Source organism: Felis catus, chromosome E1 (assembly GCF_018350175.1).
Source record: "Felis catus isolate Fca126 chromosome E1, F.catus_Fca126_mat1.0, whole genome shotgun sequence".
Classification (NCBI taxonomy): domain Eukaryota; kingdom Metazoa; phylum Chordata; class Mammalia; order Carnivora; family Felidae; genus Felis; species Felis catus.
The window spans coordinates 26,607,189-26,632,739 of NC_058381.1; the positions used below are offsets into that span (position 1 = coordinate 26,607,189).

The 25,551-nt window shown below is 36.4% G+C and overlaps 1 protein-coding gene across 1 annotated transcript in view; it reads right to left on the reverse strand.

The window, feature by feature from the left end:
• The window catches only part of BRIP1 (BRCA1 interacting helicase 1), a 207,437-nt gene that overhangs the window by 179,125 nt on the left and 2,761 nt on the right, over positions 1 to 25,551 (reverse strand). Inside the window, 4 exon segments of the mRNA XM_019817574.3 lie at positions 10,535 to 10,654; positions 11,565 to 11,695; positions 22,960 to 23,133; positions 24,730 to 24,841. Coding sequence (XP_019673133.3) covers positions 10,535 to 10,654; positions 11,565 to 11,695; positions 22,960 to 23,133; positions 24,730 to 24,841 — 537 coding nt within the window.

Genomic DNA, 25,551 nt, shown 5'->3' on the forward strand with positions numbered 1-25,551 from the left:
AAACAACAAAAAAAACCCACCTCACCTATTGTGAAAATTTACTGAAAGTGAAGAGAATATAAATAAATTCTTAAGAAAATGATTATGAATGGTGGAATAAAGTAAAATCAGAACGGTAACACTCTATTAAAAAACAATGTTTCTCTTAATTTATTTTGACGTGAGAGACTAATGCTTTACTAGATCTCTGATGTATGAATTATCAGTATAAACGAAAGAATCTAAAATGTAAGGAAAGAGAATAAACAGTGGACAATGGATGGTAATTATAAAAGAGAGGAAATACTGACACCATTTTCTGACTTGAAGAGAGAGTGGGTATACTTGAGATGACAGGATGGTAAAAAGACAACTATCCAATTCTCTAATCAACAGGCTGGAAACTAAACTATTTTAATGAAAACTAAGAAAATTTTAAAAGAAAAACTTAAAAAGTTTAATGTCAAGTTTAGATAAAAAGAGAAATCATTACACTAATTTATCATTTCATTTATGAAGGAGTTTTTCAAAAAAATATAACTATGGATTTTAAAAGGATAAAGACTACAATATTTACATTTTTTAGGAATAAGAGAACTAAACCATTAATTTATGAATACAAATATAACTATCCTTCCAAAAATAAGTTGTCTTTCCTAATACCATCTTATAAGAGCCAAAATAGAAAAAGCATCCTTAGAATTTAGAAGTGTTAGAGCTAAAAGCAATATAAGGTATATAAAATCTAGTTCCACTTTCTTTTTCCTCCCATTTGAAGGAACAGGTCCTAAAAAGATATGTTACTTACCCAAGTCTCTCAATTTAGCTTATTTAAGATGTTTAGATTATCTAGATTAAAATATGATATACAAAATGTGAGGCATATCATCTATCAACTAGGAAAAGTTCTAAAATATGGACTGCATTTAAAAAAATACTTTATCTAAAGTTTTGGTGATAAAATAATTTCAGAGACTGCTATACAATAAATATTAAATCTTATGAAACTATATATTTTTCTTCCACTTCTTTATGAAATCATGTATTCCAAAATTTATAGAAAATACTTTTGTGATTTATAATAAGCCACGTAGCAAAGATTATGAAATGTTATACAATGGTGAAAAAAACAATCTCTTCAATATTTGGTGCTGGGAAAAATGAACGGTAATATGCAAAAGAATGAAACACAATCATCATCTTAGACCATACTCAAATATCAACTTAAAATAGATTATAGACTTGAACATAAGACCTGAAATCATAAAACTCCTAGAAGAAAACATAGGTAGTAAGCTCCTGTGTCAGGTCTTAGCAATGATTTTTTTAATCTGACACCAAAAGCAAAAGCAACAAAACAAAAATAAGCAAGTGTGACTATACCAAACTAAAACGCTTCTGCACAGTAAAGAAAACCATCAGCAAAATGAAAAGGCAACCTAGTAAACAGGAAGAATTATTTGCAAACCAAATGTCCCATAAGAGGCTAAAACCCAAAATATACAAAGAACTCATATGACTCAATAGCAAAAAAAAAAAGAAATCCAATTTAAAAATGGGCAAAAGATCTGAGAAAAGATATACAGATGGCCAACAGGTATATAAGAAGGTACTCAACATCAGTAACCATCTGGTAAATGCAAATCAAAACCACAGTGAGCTCTCACTTCACACCTGTTAGAATGACTATTATCAAAAAGACAAGAAATAACAAATGTTGGTGAGGATGTGTGGCAAAAGGAACCCTTGTGTATTTTTGGTGGGAATGTAAATTAGTGTAGCCACTATGGAAAACAGTACAGATATTACTAAAAAATTAAAAACATAACATATGATCCAGCAATTCCATGTCTGGGTACTGGTCCAAAGAAAATAAAATCACTAACTCAAAAAGATACAGGTACCCTTGTGTTCACTGCAACATTACTTATCATCGCTGAGATATGGAAACAATCTAAGTATCCATCATTGGATGAATGGATAAAGAAAATGTGGTATATATAAATATATACAATGGGTTATTCAGCCATAAAAAAGAATGAAATCTTGTAATTTACAACAACATGGATGGACAGACTTCAAGGACATTATACTAAGTGAATTAAGTCAGAGAAAGACAAGTACCATATGCTCTCACTTATATGTGAAATCTAAAAAAAATAAAAATACACAAAAAAAACATGCTCATAGATACAGAGAAGAGACTGGCAGTTGCCAGAGGTAGGGGAGTGGTGTGGGAGAAATGGGTGAAGGCATAAACTTCCAGTTATAAAATAAATCATACACCAATAATGAAGCAACAGAAAGAGAAATCAAGGAATCGATCCCATTTACAATTGCACCAAAACCCATAAAATACCTGGGAATAAATCTAACCAAAGAGGTGAAAAATCTATACACTGAGAACTATAGAAAGCTTATGAAAGAAACTGAAGACGACACAAAAAAATGGAAAAATATTCCACACTCCTGGATAGGAAGAACAAATACTGCTAAAATGTCAATACCACCCAAACCAATCTACATATTCAATGCAATCCTTATCAAAATAACACCAGCATTCTTCACAGAGCTAGAACAAAGAATCCTAAAATTTGTATGGAACCAGAAAAGACCCCGAATAGCCAAAGCAATCTTGAAAAAGAAAACCAAAGCTGGAGGCATCACAATCCCAGACTTCAAGATGTATTACAAAGCTGTAGCCATCAAGACAGTATGGTACTGGCACAAAAACAGATACTCCAATCAATGGAAGAGAATAGAGAACCCAGAAATGGACCTACAAACGTATGGCCAACTAATCTTTGACAAAGCAGGAAAGAATATCCAATGAAATAAAGACAGTCTCTTCAGCAAGTGGCACTGGGAAAACTGGACAGCAACATGCAAAAAAAACGAACCTGGACCACTTTCTTACACCATACACAAAAATAAACTCAACATGGACAAAAGACCTAAATAAATGTAAGACAGGAAGCCATCAAAATCCTCGAGGAGAAAGCAGGCAAAAACCTCTTTGACCTTGGCTGCAACTTCTTACTCAACACATCTCCAGAGGCAAGGGACACAAAAGCAAACATGAACTATTGGGACCTCATCAAAATAAAAAGCTTCTGCACAGCAAAGGAAACAATCAGCAGAACTAAAAGGCAACCGACGGAATGGGAGAAGACATTTGCAAACGACATATCAGATAAAGGATTACTATCCAAAATCTATAAAGAACTTATCAAACTCAACACCCAAAATACAAATAATCCAGTGAAGAAATGGGCAAAAGACATGAATAGACACTTCTCCAAAGAAGACATCCAGATGACCAACCAACACACGAAAAAATGCTCAATGTCACTCAATCATCAGGGAAATACAAATCAAAACCACAATGAGATACGACCTCACACCTGTCAGAATGGCAAACATTAACAACTCAGGCAACAACAGATGTTGGCAAGGATATGGAGAAAGAGGATCTCTTTTGCATTGCTGGTGGGAATGCAAACTGGTGCAGCCACTCTGTAAAACAGTATGGAGGTTTCTCAAAAAATTAAAAATAGAACTACCTTAAGACCCAGCAATTGCACTACTAGGTATTTATCCAAGGGATACAGGTGTGCTGTTTTGAAGGGGCACATGCACCCCCATGTTTATAGCAGCACTATCAACAATAGCCAAAGTATGGAAAGAGCCCATATGTCCATCAATGGATAAATGGATAAAGAAGATGTGGTATATATACATATATATATGTACACACACACACACACACACACACACACACACACACACACACACAGTGGAGTATTACTCGGCAATCACAAAGAATGAAATCTTGCCACTTGCAACAATGTGGATGGAACTAGAGGGTATTATGCTAATCAAAATTAGTCAGAGAAAGACAAATATCATATGACTTCACTCATGTAAGGAATTTTTTTTTTTTTAATTTTTTTTTTTCAGCGTTTATTTATTTTTGGGACAGAGAGAGACAGAGCATGAACGGGCGAGGGGCAGAGAGAGAGGGAGACACAGAAACGGAAACAGGCTCCAGGCTCTGAGCCATCAGCCCAGAGCCCGACGTGGGGCTCGAACTCACGGACCGCGAGATCGTGACCTGGCTGAAGTCGGACGCTTAACCAACTACGCCACCCAGGCGCCCCGAGGAATTTAAGATACAAAACAGATGAACATAAGGGAAGAGAAGCAAAAATAATATAAAAACAGGGAAGGGAAGAAAACATATGAGACTCTTAAATATAGAGAATAAACAGAGGGTTGCTGGAGGGATTGTGGGTATGGGGTAAATGGGTAAGGGGCATTAAGGAATCTACTCCTGAAATTATCGTTGCACTATATGCTAACTTGGATGTAAATTTAAAAATTAATTAATTAAATTAAACTAAATATGTCATGAAGATGTAAAATAGCACTTTGACCACGGTTTATATCTGAAAGTTGCTAAAAGAACAAATCTTTAAAGTTCTCATCACAAGAAAAAAAAATCTTTGTAATTATAAAAGGTGACAGATGTTAACTAGACTTATTGTGGTGATCATTTCATAGTGTATACAAATATCGAATCATCATGTTGCACACCTGAAAACAATGTCAATTATACCTCTATTAAAAAGAAAAAAGAGAGAGGAGGAGGAAATGCTTCTGTACCAGAAGTAAAGTAAGTTTCTTCTTTTTTTTTTTAACGTTTATTTATTTTGAGAGAGAACAAGAGAGAGAGTTTGTGCGTGGGGAAGGGGCAGAGAAGGAGGGGAAAGGTTCCCAAGCAGGCTCCATGCTGTCAGTGTGGAGCCCGACAAGGAGTTCGACCCTGCAAACTGGGAGATCATGACTGAACCGCAATCAAGATTCGGACGCTCAACTGACTAAGCCACCCAGGCACCCTGCAAAGTAAGCTTCTAACAGGAAAAAAAAAAAAAAAACTTCTATACTCAAAGATTCCTTTCTTTAAATAAACTACCTCTACTCATAGCCCCATTATTCTTTTTCACATCCATGGAAATGATTAGCTTGAGAAAATGCTTTTGAAAAACTAGATATGTTACCTAGTGCTAAATGTCTATGAGATTTACACTAAAAATGCTACCATCCACTTTTAAAATTAAAATGACAGTTAAAACACACAAATCTATATCTTTTCTTAACAATTTACTAAAATACAAAAAGATTAACTACAATTTTATATTTTGTACTGAGTATGATTCTATCATAACTGCTTATTCTAATATTGTTAGGAAGAAAAAGTATCATTGAAAATATAGATCATTTTACCTAAGTATTTGTGACTTTCTCCCTAATCATTCAGAAATTACCTAAAATTACTTTATACCTTTATGTTTTTGACTCCAGACTACAAAAAAAGAATATTAGAGCTCAACCACATGGTCTTTCTGTATTTGCAAAAGTACTCTGGTGATGATCAATTTACTTTATCTATGTTGAATTAGTATGGCATATACCACTTATACCTTCTTACAAACAGAAGTTCTATGTCACATTAGTGAAATGTTATCATTTTAAGTTACCAGATTTGAGAAATTTAGTTTAACAAATCTTTAAAGTTATAAGAAATTATCAGAAAACCATACCTTTAATCTTGTAAGTAATGTATCACCCACCTATAAAAATTATCCCATTTCTACAGTAATATAGTTATACTACCTACAGCCAAGGAAAAAAACTTATAAATTCTGGTTTAAAATATAACCGATATGGGGCACCTGGGTGGCTCAATCAGTTAAGCGTCCGACTTCGGCTCAAGTCCTGATCTCACTGTTCATGGATTTAAGCTTCACAATGGGCTCTGCGCTGGCAGCGTGGAGCCTGGAGTCTGCTTCTAATTGTCCCCTCTCTCTCTCAAAAATAAACACATAAACCTTAAAAATATAACCAATATAAAGATAGGGATATACAGGTATAAATGCAATTATACTTTACCACTAAGAAGACCATAATAAATGATCAACATAGTACATAACCAAAAGGAGAAATTGATCAAAGCACTTAGCTAAAAATTAAGGTATCCAGCCAGGAATTCTGCTTATGGTCACATGGTCTAGACTCTAAACAGGTTTAGCTATAGACATCCTTACCAGATATTAAAAGAATATGTTACTTAATTATAAATCTAATTCCTCAAAATTAGTATCAAGCAATACTATATATTTTAGCAGCATTTAAAGATAACTATATATATTTGATATTAATCAATATTATATAATACCTTTAGTAGCAGCACACAAATACGGAGCCATTTGCTGCTACTATTATTGCTACTGCTGCTACTTCTGCTACCACTTACCACTTAATAAGCTCTAAAATATGCTAAGTATACTCTAATCACTTTATAAGCAATTTTTTAATGTTTATTTTTGAGATAGTGTGAGTGGGGGAGGGGCAGAGAGAGAGGGAGGCAGAATCTGAAGCAGGCTCCAGTCTCCGGGTTGTCAGCACAGAGCCCAACACCAGGCTTGAACCCACGGACCACAAGATCATGACCTGAGCCACCCAGGTGCCCTTACTCTTACCACTTTATAAATATTTACCTGTTTAATCCTCCTAACAGCCCTGTGAGAGAGGTACTATTACTAGCCCTGTTCAACAAATGGAGAAACTGAAATAAAAATAGCTCACAGTAGAAAAACTTAATCAAGATTACATAGGTGTAAAGAGCAGAGTTGTGATTAAAACCCAGGTAGTCTGATTCAAGCTCATTCTCTTAACCAATAAAAACAAAACGAAATTTAAAAATCCACTTCTCTAATTTTAATTATTACCAATCACAGCTTATCCTATACTAGATTTCTTTATTCTTGAGGCTTCTACATAATGTTTCTTTCCTTTATATTGATATTAGAATCCTGCTTATAGGACTCCAGGATTTCTGAGAGGCATTTTAGAGAGAATGTAAAATAAAGTGAGTAGAGCATTTGCCAGAGTATCATACTGTTTGGGTAGGATTTAGCCTTAGTATTTGCCAGCTTTGTGACCTTAAGCAAAGTACTTAATTCTCAGAGTATCCTTATCTATAAAATGGGAATAACAATAGTAACTGCCTATGCCATTGTAAGAATTAGAGAAGATTCTAACTAACAAATATTTATCAGGCAACTAATATACACCATACGCTATTCTAGGTACTAGGAATACTTATGAAAAAGACTGACATTACATTCTAACAGGACAGATAGATAATAAACAGGTAAATAAATAAATTCAAACGTAAGAGCTATGAAGAAAATAAGGCACTGTGAAAGAAAATGAGGTAGAAAACATTGGCAGAGGCAAACACACAGTATATATTATTATTGACAATTTAACATTAAAGGCTCCTAAGATGACTTTTCCCTATTTAGTATTTTTAAGAATTTAAAGGAAGATTCTTTGAGGGCAGGGAATATAGTTTTCATTCACTCAGTCTTTAACTAGGTTCCTAGCACAAAGCTAGGTACTTGGAACATAAAGATGAATGTAACAGTCACGGCCTTCAAGGAGGTCTCAATATACTAGAAAACCTGGTGTTGTCCTTAATGGAACTTAGAGCCTTGTAAAGAAGATAGTAAGAGTAAGGTAAGTGTTAAAAACCGAAAAGTACAAGGAACATTCCAGATGGGAATCTAACTCAAAATTGGGGATGTCAGGGGCGCCTGGGTGGCGCAGTCGGTTAAGCGTCCGACTTCAGCCAGGTCACGATCTCGCGGTCCGTGAGTTTGAGCCCTGCGTCAGGCTCTGGGCTGATGGCTCAGAGCCTGGAGCCTGTTTCCGATTCTGTGTCTCCCTCTCTCTCTGCCCCTCCCCCGTTCATGCTCTGTCTCTCTCTGTCCCAAAAATAAATAAACGTTGAAAAAAAAAAAAATTAAAAAAAAAAAAAAAAGAAAAAAAAAATTGGGAATGTCAAAGGAAGCTTCCTAAAGAATTAGCAGAAGCTGGTCAAAAAAAAAAAAAAAAAAAAAGGAAGGAGGAGAAAGCGCAAAAGAAAATAAAGTTTATAGAGGACTTATGATTGTACAGATAAACAGGAAGCCTTATAAGCCATCTAAAGACTTCTAGGGGTGCCTCGGTGACTCAGTCAGTTAAGTGTCTGACTTAGGCTCAGGTCATGATCTCACAGTTTGTGGGTTTGAGCCCCATGTCGGGCTCTGTGCTGACAGCTCAGAGCCTGGAACCTGCTTCGGATTCTGTGTCTCCTTCTCTCTCTGCCCCTCACCTGTTTGCTCGCTTGCTCTTTCTTTCTCTCGTTCTCTCTCAAAAATAAATAAAACATTAAAAAAATAAAATAAAATAAGGACTTCTAGAATTTGTCCCCAGAGTCAATGAGTTTTTTCATCTCCTCCCTGAAAAATTAAAAGTACAGACAGAACATATGAAACAATAGTTTTTAAGATATAGGATTTCAGGTAAGAAAGAGTGATCCCTGAAAGATAGGAAATAAATGCAATAGGTCCTATAATCGCCTAGGCTTACTGCCTTGAGAGTTTCTAGGCTGTGCCATGGGGAGAGGGAACCAAGATATAGCCCAGCAAACCTGAATTGAAGAGACTCTGCTCTTCAGTCCAGAAAAATGGGAAGACTAAAGTTCACAGGGAAGAATATTAAAGTGGAGATAGCTGCACAAAGAATGAATTCCAGAGATCTGCAGACAGACCTCTCAAATATCTAGCAGGGTATTAGTCAGCATATGTGAGTGAGTAAACAATCCAAGAGAGCAGAAAGAATCACCCTAAATGATGAGGCACTCACACAGGGCATGGAACAGTACCTGTTCCCACCAGCCAGACTAGAAAACCTAACAATTCATAGAGCATTAGGTAGAGGACTCAGAAGGAGCTACCCTCTACTGAGGTAACCCACAACTAAACCCTGCTCAGATCCCACCTAACAAATCCTAGAAGCATATTAAAAGCATCAAGCTGATTCCCTGTAACTTAACTGTATCTCAGAATAAAATTCAAGAGTATTTATAGAAATATAACAACACCCAGCACCCAGCAGGTAAAATTCACAACATCTGAAATTTAATTTAAAAATTTTTAATTAAAAAAAAAAGGCACGATTCCATTTATATAAAACTATGGATATGAAAACTAATCTACAGTGACTGGAAAAAAAAAAACCCTAGAGTTGCCTGGAGGTGGAGGGATGGGGTAGAAAAGGTCCACTGGTCTATCTTGCACTTAGGATGGATCTTTTCCAGGTATCATTTCATAATATCATGCACAGGCTATTTAGAAAATATTTGGTTCACTGATTTTACAGATCTTATAAATGGTAATACATTTCATTATATAATATCAAAAAGTCACACTGTATATCACCACCAATATCATTAGGAAAGTCTACAAGTACCATAAACTGCCAAGTTCACAGTGGCATATACAGTTTTTCAAAATTCTGATTTTCAATCAAATTTTATCAGGCTTACTTTATTTCAAGAATTGCCATAGTTTATCTGTCAGTCATTCTTTCAAGTAAAAATAATGTTCCATGAAAAATGTAGCTAGTTCAGCTAACAATTCAAACTATTCTACAAGTGCTTTTCCTCAAGATAATCATCCTATTCTGCATGCAAAATGTTTTGAGTACTGCTCACTTCTTCACACAGAATGTTAAAAAAGCTCAAGGGCTGAGTTAATAAAATTAGTAATTTTTACTGCTTCATCAAGGATATTCTCAGGTGAAACTGGCTTTTGTTAGCTGTTCATTAATGAAGAAAACTACTATGCGGGGGGGGGGGGGCGGGTAGAGCCTGGGTGGCTCAGTCAGTTAAGCATCTGGGTCTTTCAGCTCAAGTCATGATCTCACATTTCATGAGATTGAGTCCCACATCAGCTCAGGTCCTGATCTTGAGGTTCGTGGGGCCCTGCCTCAGGTTCCATGCTGACAGAACAGAACCTGCTTGGGATTCTCTCTCTCCCTCTCTCTCTATCCCTCCCTCGCTTGCACACACTCTTAAGTAAATAAATAAACTGAAAAAAAAAAGAAAAAAAAAGATTGGTATCACTTTTTTAAAGTAGGATCTATGCCCAGTGCAGAGCCCAACATGGGGCGTGAACTCACAACCCTGAGATCAAGACCTGAGCTAAGATCAAGTTAGACGCTTAATCAACTGAGCCACCAGGTGCCCCTTATAAAAGGCAAATAACATATTATTACTATGAAAATACTTTTTACCTCACACACTGCCTGAGAAAAAATGTCAGTAATCTCCAAAACTCCCTAGACTACTCCTTGAGAACTGCCTGCCCAAAGGACACTGAAAGAATTATAGGGAAATATAGTCCACAACATTAGAATCTACAAGAGAAAAATAACCTTTCAGATTTCTTTCTAGTCCAATTCTTTCATTCTATAAATGAGGAAAGTGGGGCACAAAGAAAATAGGGTTTCCTATCTCACACATTAGTAGCAGAGATGTGACAGCACTTTGAGGACTTCTGAGTTGTTTTCTACTATTCTTTGCATTATACTATTCCTTAAAAAAAAAAGAGTTTAGCAAATTCCACATTTTCCTTCTTTACTGAACAATGGCATAAATACATACATTTTGTGGAGAAAAGGAGTTTATCTTTCCTAATGGAGAGTTGAGTTTTGTGGTCTTTCCTGAAGCAACTTTTGCATCCAAATGACGCACTTCCTTTTCAAAACAATGACGCTTTCTTATCTGTTAACACAGAACCAAAATGAAGTTTAATGCAAACTAAAAGTCTGAGCAGGCAAGTTGTTCCTGAAGGTCAAAAGTAGTTTTTCTATATGTGTTCAGCATTAAAAAAAAAAAAAAAAATGACTCTTTCTAACTGGAAATAATCAAATAATTTTTAAATATACAGGGGCACCTGGGTAGCTCAGTCGGTTATACGTCCAACTTCGGCTCAGGCCATGCTCTCGCATTTGTGAATTCGAGCCCCACATCAAGCTGTGTGCTGACAGCTGCTCAGAGCCTGGAACCTGCTCCGGATTCTGTTTCCCTTTCTCTCTGCCCCTCCCCCGCTCACACTCTGTCTCTGTCTCTTTCAAAAATAAACAAACATTGGGGCGCCTGGGTGGCTCAGTCGGTTAAGCGGCCGACTTCGGCTCAGGTCATGATCTCACGATCCGTGAGTTCGAGCCCTGCGTCGGGCTCTGTGCTGACAGCTCAGAGCCTGGATCCTGTTTCGGATTCTGTGTCTCCCTCTCTCTGACCCTCCCCCGTTCATGCTCTGTCTCTGTCTCAAAAATAAATAAACGTTAAAAAAAATTTAAAAAAAATAAATAAACATTAAAAAAATAAAAAATAAAAAAATAAAAAGGACAAAGTAGCTATATACCAATTTATGCCTTAAGTAAATATTTAACTAATTCCTCATATATAGGAAAGCACCATGTACTTTAAAGACATATTATGAATAATGTATTATAATGACACTCTTTTCAATGAGTAATATTATAAAATGAAGTTACAATATTTTATCCTTTAATTTACATCTATGATACGACCCAAGTAAATTGCACAAGGGCCAATTGAAAACTTGATTGATACTTGACTACCTTGTGCAGCTCTAATGGTACTATTTCACTGCCAATAAATTGTTTACCTGCTGTGTAGTTTCTAAGGGTCGAATTCTTTTCTTCTCTACTTGAAAATCATCATTTTCATCTCTTTTTACGGAAGCCTGTTTCTTGGCAGATAGCTTTGCAGCCAACGTAGTTTTTTCAGGAGAGTCTTCTACAAGTCATAAAAAATTAGTATAAATAACTGACACTTAGGCAATTTTTCCAGGAAAAATTAGAACCAAGATGTTTAAGACTCAAAATTTCCTTACTTTAAAACATGAGAAGGTGGACATGTTTAAAAGCATGTATTTACCACTGAGTTTAACAAAGATATAACATTTTGAGAAATATGCTTTCATCAGGAAAGTCCAATTTTGATTTCTTAATAGGCTTATGCTTTTGTAAACCACTCCCGATAATGCGGTTTAAAAAATATAACTGTAAGGGGTGTCTGGCTGGTTCAGTCAGTTGAGCATCCAACTTCAGCTAGGTCACAATCTCACAGATTTATAAGTTCAAGCCCCACATTGGACTCTCTGCTGTCAGCACAGAGCTTGCTTTGGAAACTCTGCCCCCCCTCCCCCCCCCTCTCTCTCTCTCAAAATAAATAAACATTAAAATATATATATAAGGGCACCTGGGTGACTCAGTTAGTTAAGTGTTCAGGTCATGATCTCGTGGTTCATGAGTTCGAGCCCCATGTCAGGCTCTGTGTTGACAGCTCAGAGCCTGGAGCCTGCTTAGGATTCTGTGTCTCCCTCTCTCTCTGCCCCTCTCCCGCTCATGCTCGGTCTCTCTCTCAAAAATAAGCATTTAACAAATTTTTAATTAAAAAATATACATTTATATAGATATAGATATCTGTAAGATTCTCCCAAGAAAAGTATTTCATTTATATATACATCTTTCTACAGTATCTCAATGTTTCTTCTCCACTAAGCTTCTAAATGTTCTTTACACTTAAAAATACAGTCGAAATCAAGCTCCTATAATCTGCCTTTTAGTCCCACTACCTTGAAGGTCATCAGTGACCTCTTAATCACCGAATAATATTAGCTCCTTTTAATAAATGTGAACACTAGGTTTTAAAGAAGTTAATATGCCCAGTATCACATAGCTAGTAAGAGGCAGAGCGTGGATATGACTGACTCTTGACATACTTGACGACTCAAAGACAGACTCTTTGACTCCAAAATCCATCGCATGACCTCTAGGAATACAGAAAAACAGAACACTGTCTTTTTGAAATATAACAAATACGTTTCCTTTTTCCTTAATATCTGTTAACACTTTACTTAACTGCTCCTATACATGGGTTTCTCCTTTTCCCTAAATGTGAGTGTTCTGAAAAGTACCTTCCTTCCTTTCCACTCTTCTCTATACATTCCTTCCACTTCTAGGGCTTGAATTCATTTAACAAGCATTTATTTTACTGAGTCCATATAATTCCAGAAACCATGGAAAAGCAATGAAAAAGAAACAGCCTCTGCCTTAAAGGATTTATAGACCATTAGAGAAGAAAGCCCTATAAGCAGGTCCAATACTGATTTCAAAAACCAAGTTTGAGTCTGTAAAAACAAAGTAAATCTATGCCACATAGCACTGATTCTCAAGCTTTTACTGAGGACTATATTTTTTAAATAAATATTGCTTAAAATTTCCAAAACAGAATAAAAGACCTAGAACTTCCCTGACTCATTGTGCCCTTATCCCTACAAGCCATGTTTTTTCCCAAGACTCTTAGGAACATAGTCTAAATACCATTGTATTCTAAAATCTTAATGGTTTTGCCTTTTATATGTAGGTCTTTTTTTTTTTTGACCTATACAATTCAATTTTATTAGTATCAGGCAGCATGCTAAAAGTTTTACATAGATCAGCTCCTGCTACTATGGCATAAAATAGCAATTGTTAGTTTACAATTGGGGAAACTGATACATAGGAAAATGGAGTTAAATGCCCAAGGTAAACAATGGGACCGATTCTAAACCTGTTTCCAATGTAATCCAATACCTTGAAATTCTGGATTTTTTTAAAGATTTTATTTTTAAGTAATCTCTACACCCAACATGGGACTCAAACTCACAACCCTGAGATCAAGAGTTGCATGCTCGGGGCGCCTGGGTGGCGCAGTCGGTTAAGCGTCCGACTTCAGCCAGGTCACGATCTCGCGGTCCGTGAGTTCGAGCCCCGCGTCGGGCTCTGGGCTGATGGCTCAGAGCCTGGAGCCTGTTTCCGATTCTGTGTCTCCCTCTCTCTCTGCCCCTCCCCCATTCATGCTCTGTCTCTCTCTGTCCCAAAAATAAATAAACGTTGAAAAAAAAAATTAAAAAAAAAAAAAAGAGTTGCATGCTCTACTAAGCCAGCGAGATGACTTTTTGACTTTTTTTTTAAAGTAAGCTCTATGCCCAACATGGGACTTGAACTCATAACCCCAAGACCAAGAGCTGCATGCTCTACCTGCTGAGCCAGCCAAGTACCCCCAATACATTGAAGTTTTAAAAAATTATCAACTAATATAAGCTCATTATGAAAGATTTCAGCAAATCAGAAATATAAATAAGAAAAAGTAAAATGCCATCTGCTTCCCTCCCCCACCTTCTCACTTCTGTAAATCTTCCTCCCTGAGGTAATCACTATCAATCTTTTGGCCTAAATCCATCCATCCATCCATCCATCCATCCATCCATCCATCCAACCTTCCTTCCTTTCCTTCTTCCCTTCCCTCCTCCCTTCCTTCCTTCTTTCTTTCTTCTTTTTTTTCCCAGTATTTATTTTTTGTTTTCCTCACAGTAAGTGTACTCTTTTATCCCCATCCCACTCACCCCCCTCTGGTAACCATCAGTTTGTTCTCTACAGTTAAGAATCTGTTTCTTGGGGCGCCTGGGTGGCTCAGTCGGTTGAGCGTCCAACTTTGGCTCAGGTCATGATCTCATGGTTCACGAGTTTGAGCCCCACTTCAGGCTCCATGCTAACAGCTCAGAGCCTGGAGCCTTCTTCAGATTCTGTGTCTCCCCCTCTCTCTGACCCTCGCCTGCTCACACTCTGTCTCTCTCTCCCTCTAAATAAATAAACATTAAGAAAACAAATTTTGTTTAATAAAAAAATTTTTTTAAATTAAAGATTCTGTTTCTTGGGATGCCTGGGTGGCTCATTCGGTTGAGTGTCTAACTCTTGATTTCGGCTCAGGTCATGATCCCGGGGTTGTGGGACTGAGCCCTGCATTGGGCTCTGCACTGAACGTGAAGCCTACTTAAGATTCTTTCTCCCTCTGACTCTCCCCCGCTTGCCTGTGTACACACCCTCACTGGCTTAAAAAAAAAAAAAAAAAAAAGGTCTTCTTTCTTGGTTTGTCTTTTTTCTCTTTGCTTTCCTTTGTTTCATTTCTTAAATTCCACATGTGAATGATTTCATATGGTATTTGTCTTTCTTTAACTGACTTAGCATTATACTCTCTAGCTCTATGTTGTTGGAAATGGCAAAATTTCATTTTTTTTTTATTACATTTCTTTGTTTTTCAGAGGCAGAGAGAGACAGAGTGCGAGTGGGGGAAGGGCAGAGAGAGAGGGAGACACAGAATCCGAAGCAGGCTCCAAGCTGTCAGCGCAAGCCTGATATTGGGCTCAAACACACCAGCAGTAAGATCACGACCTGAGCCAAAAGTCAGATGCTCAACCGACTGAGCCACCCAGGTGCCCCACTTTCATTCTTTTTATGGCTGAATAATTTCCGATTGTATTTACATACCACATCTTCTTTATCCATTCATCTATCTACAGACACTTGGGCTGCTTTCAGAGCTTGGCTATTGCAAACAATGCTTCAATAAACATAAGGGTGCATGTATACCTCTGAATTAGTGTTTTTATATATTTTGGGTAAACACTCAGTAGTGCAATTCCAGGACTATAGGGTATTTCTATTTTTAATTTTTGAAGAACTTCCATACTGTTTTCCAGAGTGGCTGCACCAATTTGCATTCTCACCAACAATGCAAGAGGGTTTCTTTTTCTCCATATCTTCACCAACACCTGTTGTTTCTTGTGTTTTTGATTTTAGCTATTCTGACAGGTATGAAGTGATATGAAGTGATATTGTGGTTTTGATTTGCATTTCCCTGATGATGAGTGATGTTGAGCATCTTTTCATGTGTGTTGGCCATCTATCTGTCTGTCTTCTTTGGAGAAATATCTGTTCATGTCTTCTGCTCATTTTTTAATTGGATTCTCTTTTGGGTATTGAGTTGTATCAGTTCCTGTATTTTGGATACTAACCCATTGTCAGTTATGTCATTTGCAAATATCTTCTACTATAGGAGAAGTAGGTTACGTTTTAGTTTTGTTGGTTGTTTCCTTTACTGTGCAGAAAATTTTTATTTTGGTGTAATTCCAATAGTTTATTTTTGCTTTTATTTCTGTTGCCTCAGGAGGCAAATCTAGAAAAACATTGCTATGGCTGATGTCAAAGATTATTGCCTGTGCTCTCTTCAAGTTTATGGTTTCAGGTCTTACATTTAGGCCTTTGATCCATTTTGAGTGTTTGTGTATGGTGAAAGAAAATGGTCCAGTTTTTCTTTTGCATGGGGGTGTCTAGTTTTCCCAACACTATTTGGTGAAGAGATGGTCTTTTTTCCAGTATATACTCATTCCTCCTTTGTCAAGATTATCCACATAATTTTATTTCTGGGTTTTCTGTTGTATTCCATGTAGCTATGTGTGTATTTTTTGCCAGTATCATACTATTTTAATTGCTACTGCTTTGTAATATAACTTGAACTGTGGAATTGTGATACCTCCAGTTTTGTTTTTCTTTTTCAAGATTGCTTTGGCTATCGAAGCAAAACAATCAATGTCATATGTCACATCAATAGGAGAAAGGATAAAAGCCATATGATCACTTCAAAAGATGCAGAAAAAGCATTTGACAAAGTACAACATCCATTCATGATAAAAATCCTCTGCAATGTAGGTCTAGAGAGTACATATCTCAATATGAGGCCTTATATGAAAAACCCACAGTCAACATCATACTCAGTGATGAAAAACTAAGAGCTTTTCCCTAAAGGTCAGGAACAAGTGTAACCACCTTTATTCACATAGTACTGGAAGTCCTAGCCACAGCAATTGGACAATCTAAAGAAATAAAAGACATCAAAATTGATAAGAAGTAGAACTTTCACTATTTGCAGATGACATAATACTATAACATACAGAAAACCCTAAGACTCCACCAAAAAACTACTGATAAATGAATTCAATAAATTCACAGGATACAAAATCAATGTACAGAAATCTGTTGCATTCCTATACACTTATAATGAAACAGCACAAAGTGAAATTAAGAAAACAATCCCACTTACAGTTGCACCAAAAACAATAAAATATCTAGGAATAAACTTAACCAAAGAAGTGAGAGAGCTGTACTCTGAAAAGTATAAAACATTGATGAAAGAAATTCAAAATGATGCAAAGAAATGGAAAGACATACTCATGAGCTGGAAGAACAAATATTGTTTAAATGTCTATACTAACCACAGCAATCTACAGATTTAATGCAATCCCTATCAAAATACCAACAGCATTTTTCACAGAACTAGAACAAATAATCCTAAAATGTGAAACCACAAAAAACCTTTCATGACTAGGTTTTTAATCTATCTGGAATCAATTTTTGTGCATGAAGTAAGTAGGACACCAATTTAAATTTTTTTTCCATATGGAGGGGTGTCTGGGTGACTTAGTTGGTTGAGCATCTGACTCTTGATTCCAGCTCAGGTCATGATTCCAGGGCATTGGGATTGATCCCCATGCAGGCCTCGGAGCTGTGCACAGAACCTGCTTAAGATTCTCTCTCTCTGCCCCTCTCCCCCCTTCATGCTATCTCTCTGTCTCTCTCAAATTAAAAAAAAAAAAATCTACATTTTTTTCCATATGGATATCTAAGTACCAATTTTAAAAAGGTCCCTCCTTAGGCCTCTACTCTGTAGAAGCACTTCAATAAATAATCAAGTTTCTAGATACATATAGAAATGAATCTGGGTTTCCTATTGTTTTACACTGGTTTTACACTATGCTAATACTAAACTGTTTTAATCACTATAAACTGTTTTTATCACTGGTTCTTGAGAAATGTCTTGGCTATTCTTAGTCCTCTGCATTTCCATATATATTTTAGAAAAGACATGTAATTTTGAGCTCTGCAATTTCTGATCAAACTGGTAAAATACCCACAAAATGAATCTAGATCAGTGGTTCCAAACTAGAGCAATTTTAACAATGTCCCGCAGGGACATTGGACACAGACATTTCTGGCTGTCACAAAATGCCAGATACTACTGGCATCTAGTGGGTTGAGTCCTAGGAGACGCTACTAAACATCCCACAATGCATAGGACAGTCCTCATAACAAACAATTATCCCATTCAAAATATAATAGTGCCATTATTGAGAAACTCTGCCCCTAATAAATCAAGGGGCAAATTTGTATGGGCCCATTAAAGGGTAGGAAGCATCTACCAAAAGCAATTAATTTAGTTTTAGAAAAATTAAATTGCCATGTGCCAAATAAGATTAAACCCAATTCGTTAAAAAAAAAAAAAAAAAATCACATTACCTGCATATAAAAAAGACTTATCTTCCGGTCCTTTTTTTTTTTTTAATGTTTATTTATTTTTGAGAGAGAGAGTGAGACAAAGCATGAGCAGGGGAGGGCCAGAGAGAGGGAGACACAGAACCGGAAGCAGGCTCCAGGCTCTGAGCTGTCGGCATAGAGCCCAACATGGGGCTTGAACCATGAACCATCAAAACATGACCTGAGACGAAGTCAGACGCCTAACCGACTGAGTCACCCAGGCGCCCCTCTTCCTGTCCTTTATAGCAGGGCAGTGCGCAAGAAGTTTATCGAAGGGGTTAAGTCTTTAAAGTATAAAATTATAAAGAAATAAGACCTATCTAGAATTTAAAAAAAACACAAAACACACCTCCTAGAAATCAGTAAGAAACAACCCAATAGAAAAATGGGCAAACAACTTAAATAGGCAATTCATTGAAGAGGATATTCAAACGCTCAATAAACATATAAAAAGAGGGGCACCTGGGTAGCTCAGTCGGTTAAGCATCCATATCCGACTGCTGGTTTTGGCTCAGGTCATGATCTCACGGTTCCTGGGATCAGGATCAAGGATGGAGCCCCGAGTTGGGCTCTGTGCTAACAGCACAGAACCTGGTTGGGATTCTCTCTCTCCCTCTCTCTGCCCCTCCCCTGCTCACATAGTGTACTCTCTTTATTTAAAAAAAAAAAAAAACAAAAAGCTTAAAAATAAGAGAAGATAACATAGAAGGCTAATAAGCACATGAAATTATGCTCAACTGTCACAAGTGATTAGGGAAATGTAAATTAAAACCACAATGGGATACTACCACATACCTATTAGAATGGCAAAAAGTGCTGGAAAGGATATAAAGAATTGGGAACTCCCAACCACTGCTGGTGAGAATGTAAGAAGGTAAAACCACTTTGGGAAACAGTCTGTAAGGTTCTTAAAAAGTTAAACATAAATGATCTCGTCCTATCACTTCTAAGTATTTAGTCAAGAAAACTGAAAGCATATATGTCCATAACAAAGACTTATACACAAATACTCATAGTGGCTTTATATATAATAGCTTAAAAATAGAAACAACTCAAATATAAATCAACAGGAGACTGGAGAAACCATTTGTAGTATATCCATACAATAGAAAATTACTTAACAATAAAAAGGAACAAAGCGTTGATACATTCAACAACATGGATGAATTTCAAAAGAATTATGTTAAGTGAAAGAGGCTAGATAAAATAAGTGTACAAACTATGATTCCATTTATATAAATTCCAGAAAATTCAAACTAATCTATACTGACAGAAAGCAAATCAGTGGTTGTTTGGGGAGAGTGAATCATGGAGGGTTGGGAAAGAGGGATAACAAAGGGGCATAAGAAAACTTTTGAAGGTGATGGATATGTTCACTATCTTGATGCTGCTGAAAGTTTAATGAAGGTACACCTATGTCAAAATTTATCAAAGTGTACCTACCATGCATATATATAGTCATGTCAGGTATATTTCAATAAGGCTGTTTTCTTAAAAAATACAGGTTTTATAGGGGCGCCTGCATGGCTCAGTCAGTTAAGGGCCTGACTCTTGATCTCAGTTCAGGCCATGATCTCATAGTTTGTAATTTAGAGCCCTGCATCGGGCTCTGGGCTAGTGGTATGGAGTCTGCTTGGGATTCTGTCTCTCCTTCTCTCTGCCCCTCCCACTTGTGCATGCTCGTTCTCTCTCTCTCTCTCAAAAGAAACGTAAAAAAATAAAAAAAAAACCCAGGTTGTATATAAAGATAAACCAAAGTTCCTATAATTATCTCAAAGTCAATTCCACTCATTCATACAATAAATCTTTAGCTAGCACCTACTATATGCCAGGCACTCTGCTAGGCACTAAAGATTCAATGATAAGCAAACTGACATGGTCCCTGACCTCATGGAGTACATAGTTTGCTAGGGGAAGCTGAGATTGATAAATGATGAATACAGACATATGGATAATAAAACTATGACAAGTGCTATAAAGGAGAGGTACACAGTGAGAGGACAGAACATAATACAGAAACCAAATCTAGTCTGATAGAAAGGTCAGTATGGCTCCTTCAAGGAAGTGACATTTAAGCTGAGACCTAAAGGAAAAGCAGGAAAACAAACTGAAAATGGGATTTTCCTCAGAAGAGACACTATAAACAAAGGCTCTAAGGCAAGAGAAAGCATAACCCTCTTAAGGAATGGAAAGAAAGTCAAAAGGGCTAAGGGTCAAAATAGTGTAGACAACACTGGGGCACCTGGGTGGGACAGTTGGTTAAGCATCTGACTTTAGCTCAGGTCACGATCACACGGTTTGTGGGTTCAAAACCCGTATCTGGCTCTGTGCTGACAGCTGGGAGCCGGGAGCCTGGAGCCTGCTTTGGATTCTGTGTGTGTGTCTCTCTCTCTCTTCTCTGCCCCTATGCCACTCATACTCTGTCTCTCTCTCTCTCTCTCAAAAATAAAGAAACAGGGGCGCCTGGGTGGCGCAGTCGGTTAAGCGTCCGACTTCAGCCAGGTCACGATCTCGCGGTCTGTGGGTTCAAGCCCCACGTCAGGTTCTGGGCTGATGGCTCAGAGCCTGGAGCCTGTTTCCGATTCTGTGTCTCCCTCTCTCTCTGCCCCTCCCCCGTTCATGCTCTGTCTCTCTCTGTCCCAAAAATAAATAAACGTTGAAAAATAAACAAACAAACAAACAAACAAACAAACAAACAAACATTGGGGCACCTGGGTGGCCTAGTCAGTTGAACATCTCACTTTGGCTCAGGTCACGACTTCGCAGGCCATGAGTTCAAGCTCCACATCGGGCTCTGTGCTGACAGCTCAGAGCCTGGAGCCTGCTTCAGATTCTGTGTCTCCTTCTCTCTCTGGTCCTCCCCTACTCATGCTCTGTTTCTCTCCCTCAAAAATAAACTTAGAAAAAAAAAATTAAAGAATAAATTTAAAAGAATAGTGTAGACAACATTAATGATCACCTCTCTAGCATGTATTCAACTACTTCTTCCTCATTCCTAACAGAATCTTACTTTAGTTCAAACAGCTACCCTCCTCCACACAGTCATGTGTTTTTTGTTTTTTTAAAGCTTTTTATTTTTTATTTTATTTTTTATAAATTTTTTTTTTATTTTTTTTTTTACGTTTATTTATTTTTGAGACATAGAGAGACAGAGCATGAACGGGGGAGGGTCAGAGAGAGAGGGAGACACAGAATCTGAAACAGGCTCCAGGCTCTGAGCTGTCAGCACAGAGCCTGATGCGGGGCTCGAACTCACAGACTGCGAGATCATGACCTGAGCCGAAGTCGATCACCCAACCGACTGAGCCACCCAGGCGCCCCCACAGTCATGTGTTTTAGGGGAAGATGACTCCAAAACCCTGATTTTAGGAAATGGATACTATTTAGACTTAAATCAATCATAGCAACCTCTCTCTTCCTACCAGTGATTAAAGAATGGCATGAGTGAAAGCAGTACAAGAAGTTAATGCATGCTCTAAACTAAACATTGTAGTTGGCACTAAGGAAGTATCAATGGAGATAGAGGTTTGCATGGAGAAATATGGAAGAACAAGGCATACAGGATATTTCCTAGGTTTTCAGCTTAGGCAAATAATGGTTAACCATTCCCATATACTCAAAGCCAAAGAAATCCTTTTAAATATTAATAATCTTGTGATATTCTTAGTATATTTCTCTCTCTTTTTTTTTAAGTTTATTTTGGGAGAGAACAGGTGAGGGACAGAGAGAAGGAGAGAGAGAATCCCAAGTAGACTTTGCACTGTCAGTGCAGAGCCTGAAGCAGAACTCAAATCAATGAACCATGAGATCATGACCTGAGCTGAAAGCAAGAATTGGACCCTCCACTGCCTGAGCCAGCCAGGTGTCTCTTAGTATACTTCTCTTAAATAAATCTAGTAAGAACTAGTAAAGGATCATATTTAAAATTTACCTGATTCTCTATTCAGCCTTAAAAAAGGATGAAATCTTGCCATTTGTGACAACATGAATGGACCTAGAGGGTATTATACTAAGTGAAATAAGTGAGAGAAAGATAAAAACCACATGATTTCACTTATATGGGGAATCTAAAAACCAAAACAATTGAATAAATAAATGAAAAGCAGAAACAGACCCATAAACACAGAGAACAAACTGATGGCTGCCAGAGAGAAGTGGGACATACAGGCTTCCAGTTACAGAATGAATACGTCACAGGGATAAAGGGTACAGCACAGGGAATCTAATCAATGGTATTATAATAGCATTAAAGTGACAATGGTAGATACACTTGTGGTGAGCACAGAATAATGCCTAGACTTGTTGAATCACTATGTTGCACACTTGAAACTAATGTACGTAATACAGTGTGTCAACTATACTTCAATTAAAAAAAAAAAAACTAATGTACTTAAAAAAAAAAGTCTCAGAGAGGATATACTGGCCTCAGAAGTTCAGGCAAATTCATAAAGATAAACGAAAGAGGCTAACTGATTTTGTCTTACAATACAAATCAGTATTGTTTTTTTAAACTATAACAATACTGACCACAAATAAGATCAATTTCTAAATATCATTAATTGTGCACTGCCTTCTTCAAAAAATGATTTAAACCAGCAAAATGTCTGAATAAATTAAAAGTCAAGCCAAGAATACAATAGTCCAAGGATATCTGACTACTCTGTGTGTTATCTGAAAATAATTCCAGAGAATTAGGTGGAGATACATAATCCATTATGCTAACCAAATTTATCTTAGATAAATCTAATAACAGCAATAATTAAGGCTACCACAGATATCAAAAGAGCCAGGCAAAGTATAAACTACCTTGACAAGTTGATGAAGTGCCATATCTTTCAGAAGGTGGTGTACTTGGACAATTGAAATGATGTGAAGTTCCTTGTTTCAAGTCAATGTTTGTAAAATTCTTTGAATGGCATGCACAACAACATGACAATGGTTCCTCAGCTTTTTTACTTAAGCTTTTGTCCACCGGCTTTCCTAAAAATGAAAGAATCTCAATTTGTAATATTCCTAATTTAACAAACATTCATAATCTTCTGCAACTCAGATGAGCAACCACCCAATCTGCCCAGGATTGGGAGGTTTCCTAGGAAACAAGATTCTCAGTCCTAAAACTAGAAAAGTACCTGGCAGATCTGGGCAAGTTGGTCAACCTATCTCCAGGATCAAATTACAACAGGCAAGAAACACTTATGCCAGAAATACTTATAGAGGGAGTTATCAATTTACATAATTGCAAAAATCTAGTAATAGTCAAAGATAATGTTAACCACTCAAGTACTCATTTATATCAAGTTTTATTAAAATATCAAGCAGGGAAGATTAAAATAAAGACCTAAAGTATACTCTTAATTACTGCTATTTCCTTAAATGAAGAAATTGAAAGCTCAATACATCAAATAACATGACATATAAGGGTTAAGTCATTTCCACTTTTTACATCTATTTCAAATAGAAACATGCTTCATGATGTATCAATTCTGATACATGTATTAAAATATACTTTAAGGTCAATATTCAAACTAAATAAAACAGGTAATTTTAATACTTAAATAAAACACAAAATTATAATTGGTCTACATTGTGTGCCTACATGTATAAATACACAATTCATAGACACTAAAAAAAAAAAAAAAAAAAAAGGTGAATAATTATTCTCTATAAGCAGTAATGACATTATTTTCCCATCTGTACTACATAAATACTACTAATTCTACTTTTTGGTCTCCCACTAAAATTTTAAATTATTAACAGATTATCTCATTTTTCCCCAAAGATTATCAGTGACAATCAGAATGAACAAAAGTTATAAAATATTTACTGTTCATTTTTAAGAGTCTTATAAGTAGATTTCCCTTCAAAAGACACACATATAAAAACATATATACATACCTACACACACTCCTGGTTAACTTTAAATTCTCCTAATACTTTAGGTCAAATCCATTTAATTATGTAACTAAAACATATCCAATACTGCATTTCGGATTCATTATGTACATCAGCTAGTCTTTTATAAAAGTCAATATACTAGGCCTTTGTTAGCAAATAAAAGTAATGGAAAAAAAAATATGTATTCATGAAAACAATATTACAATAAACTTTTGCTTATATAGCATCCAAACAAGTAGAAAAATTGATTAGAATGTTTCCTTTATATATTCCATGTTCTAATGTTGTGAGGAAGGGACAGATAAGCAAATACATTAAAGGATTTACTCAAATTATTTGTGTATATTATACACCATTACAGGCCAATTGCATCTTTTAAATACAGATTATCATAATCATTTTCATAATGATAACTCTAAGCATTCCAAGATTCCTGTGCATACTATGAATCATCAAATAAAGGACTACATTATGCTCAAAATTGTTTTAGAATTAACTGAACATATTTTGCTCTATTGAAACTCTTTTGGAAGATATTTAACTTATAAAGAAATATCTTAAAAGAGAATCCACACTTAAATTAGCTAGAACATGGTTGAACCATTCAGGATAAAAAGTAATTTATTAAAATATTTTTTTCAGGTCCCAGTAAGGAACCTGAAAATATCAACAACTACTTACCATTAAAAGATTGTTGCCATGCTAAAGCAGAACAAAGTAGGGCTACACTTTTCCCACTTCCTGTAGGGCTCTCCAGTAAACAATGTTGCTTACTATTTAATCCTCTGACAATCTATGGACACAAAAACAATGAAAAAATCAATAAGCAATTTACTTCATAGGGTATCTCTCCAGGAGAAGTACAAATACAACGAGAAATAAGGTTGTACTTAAGGGAGCACAGCAAGAGCAGAAGCAAGAACCCATGTTTAGTGAAATATAAACTTTATTCCTTTATATCTCTCCCTAAAATTATGATGGCCCTAAAAAGCATATCAAGCAAAAAAGAAATGAAAAAAAGCAATTTGTGCCTTAACGGTTTCTGTAAAACTAGAATATAGTACATGAATATTTTTGATAAAAACAAGGGAGGCTACTGCTCATGGGAGTGTAAACTGTTATAACCACTTTGGTTTCTGTTGTTATTGTTGTTATTTAAGTTTATTTATTTATTTTGAGAGAGAGAGAGAGAGAGAGAGCACGCAAGTGAGGGAAAGGCAGAGAAAGACAGGGAATCCCAAGCAGGCTCCATAGTGGCAGCACAGAGACCAACACGGAGCTCAAACTCATGAACTGTGAGATCATGACCTGAGCTGAAACCCAGGGTTGGATGCTTAACCAACTGAGCCACTCAGGCACCCCTGTACACTTTGCACAAAAACTAATGATTCCTAATAAAGTTGAAGATACCCAACTCCAGCATGTACAGTACTATGTATATACTCCAAATTTTACCCACATGAACACAAGGAAACATGAATAATAAAGTTCATAGCAACATTG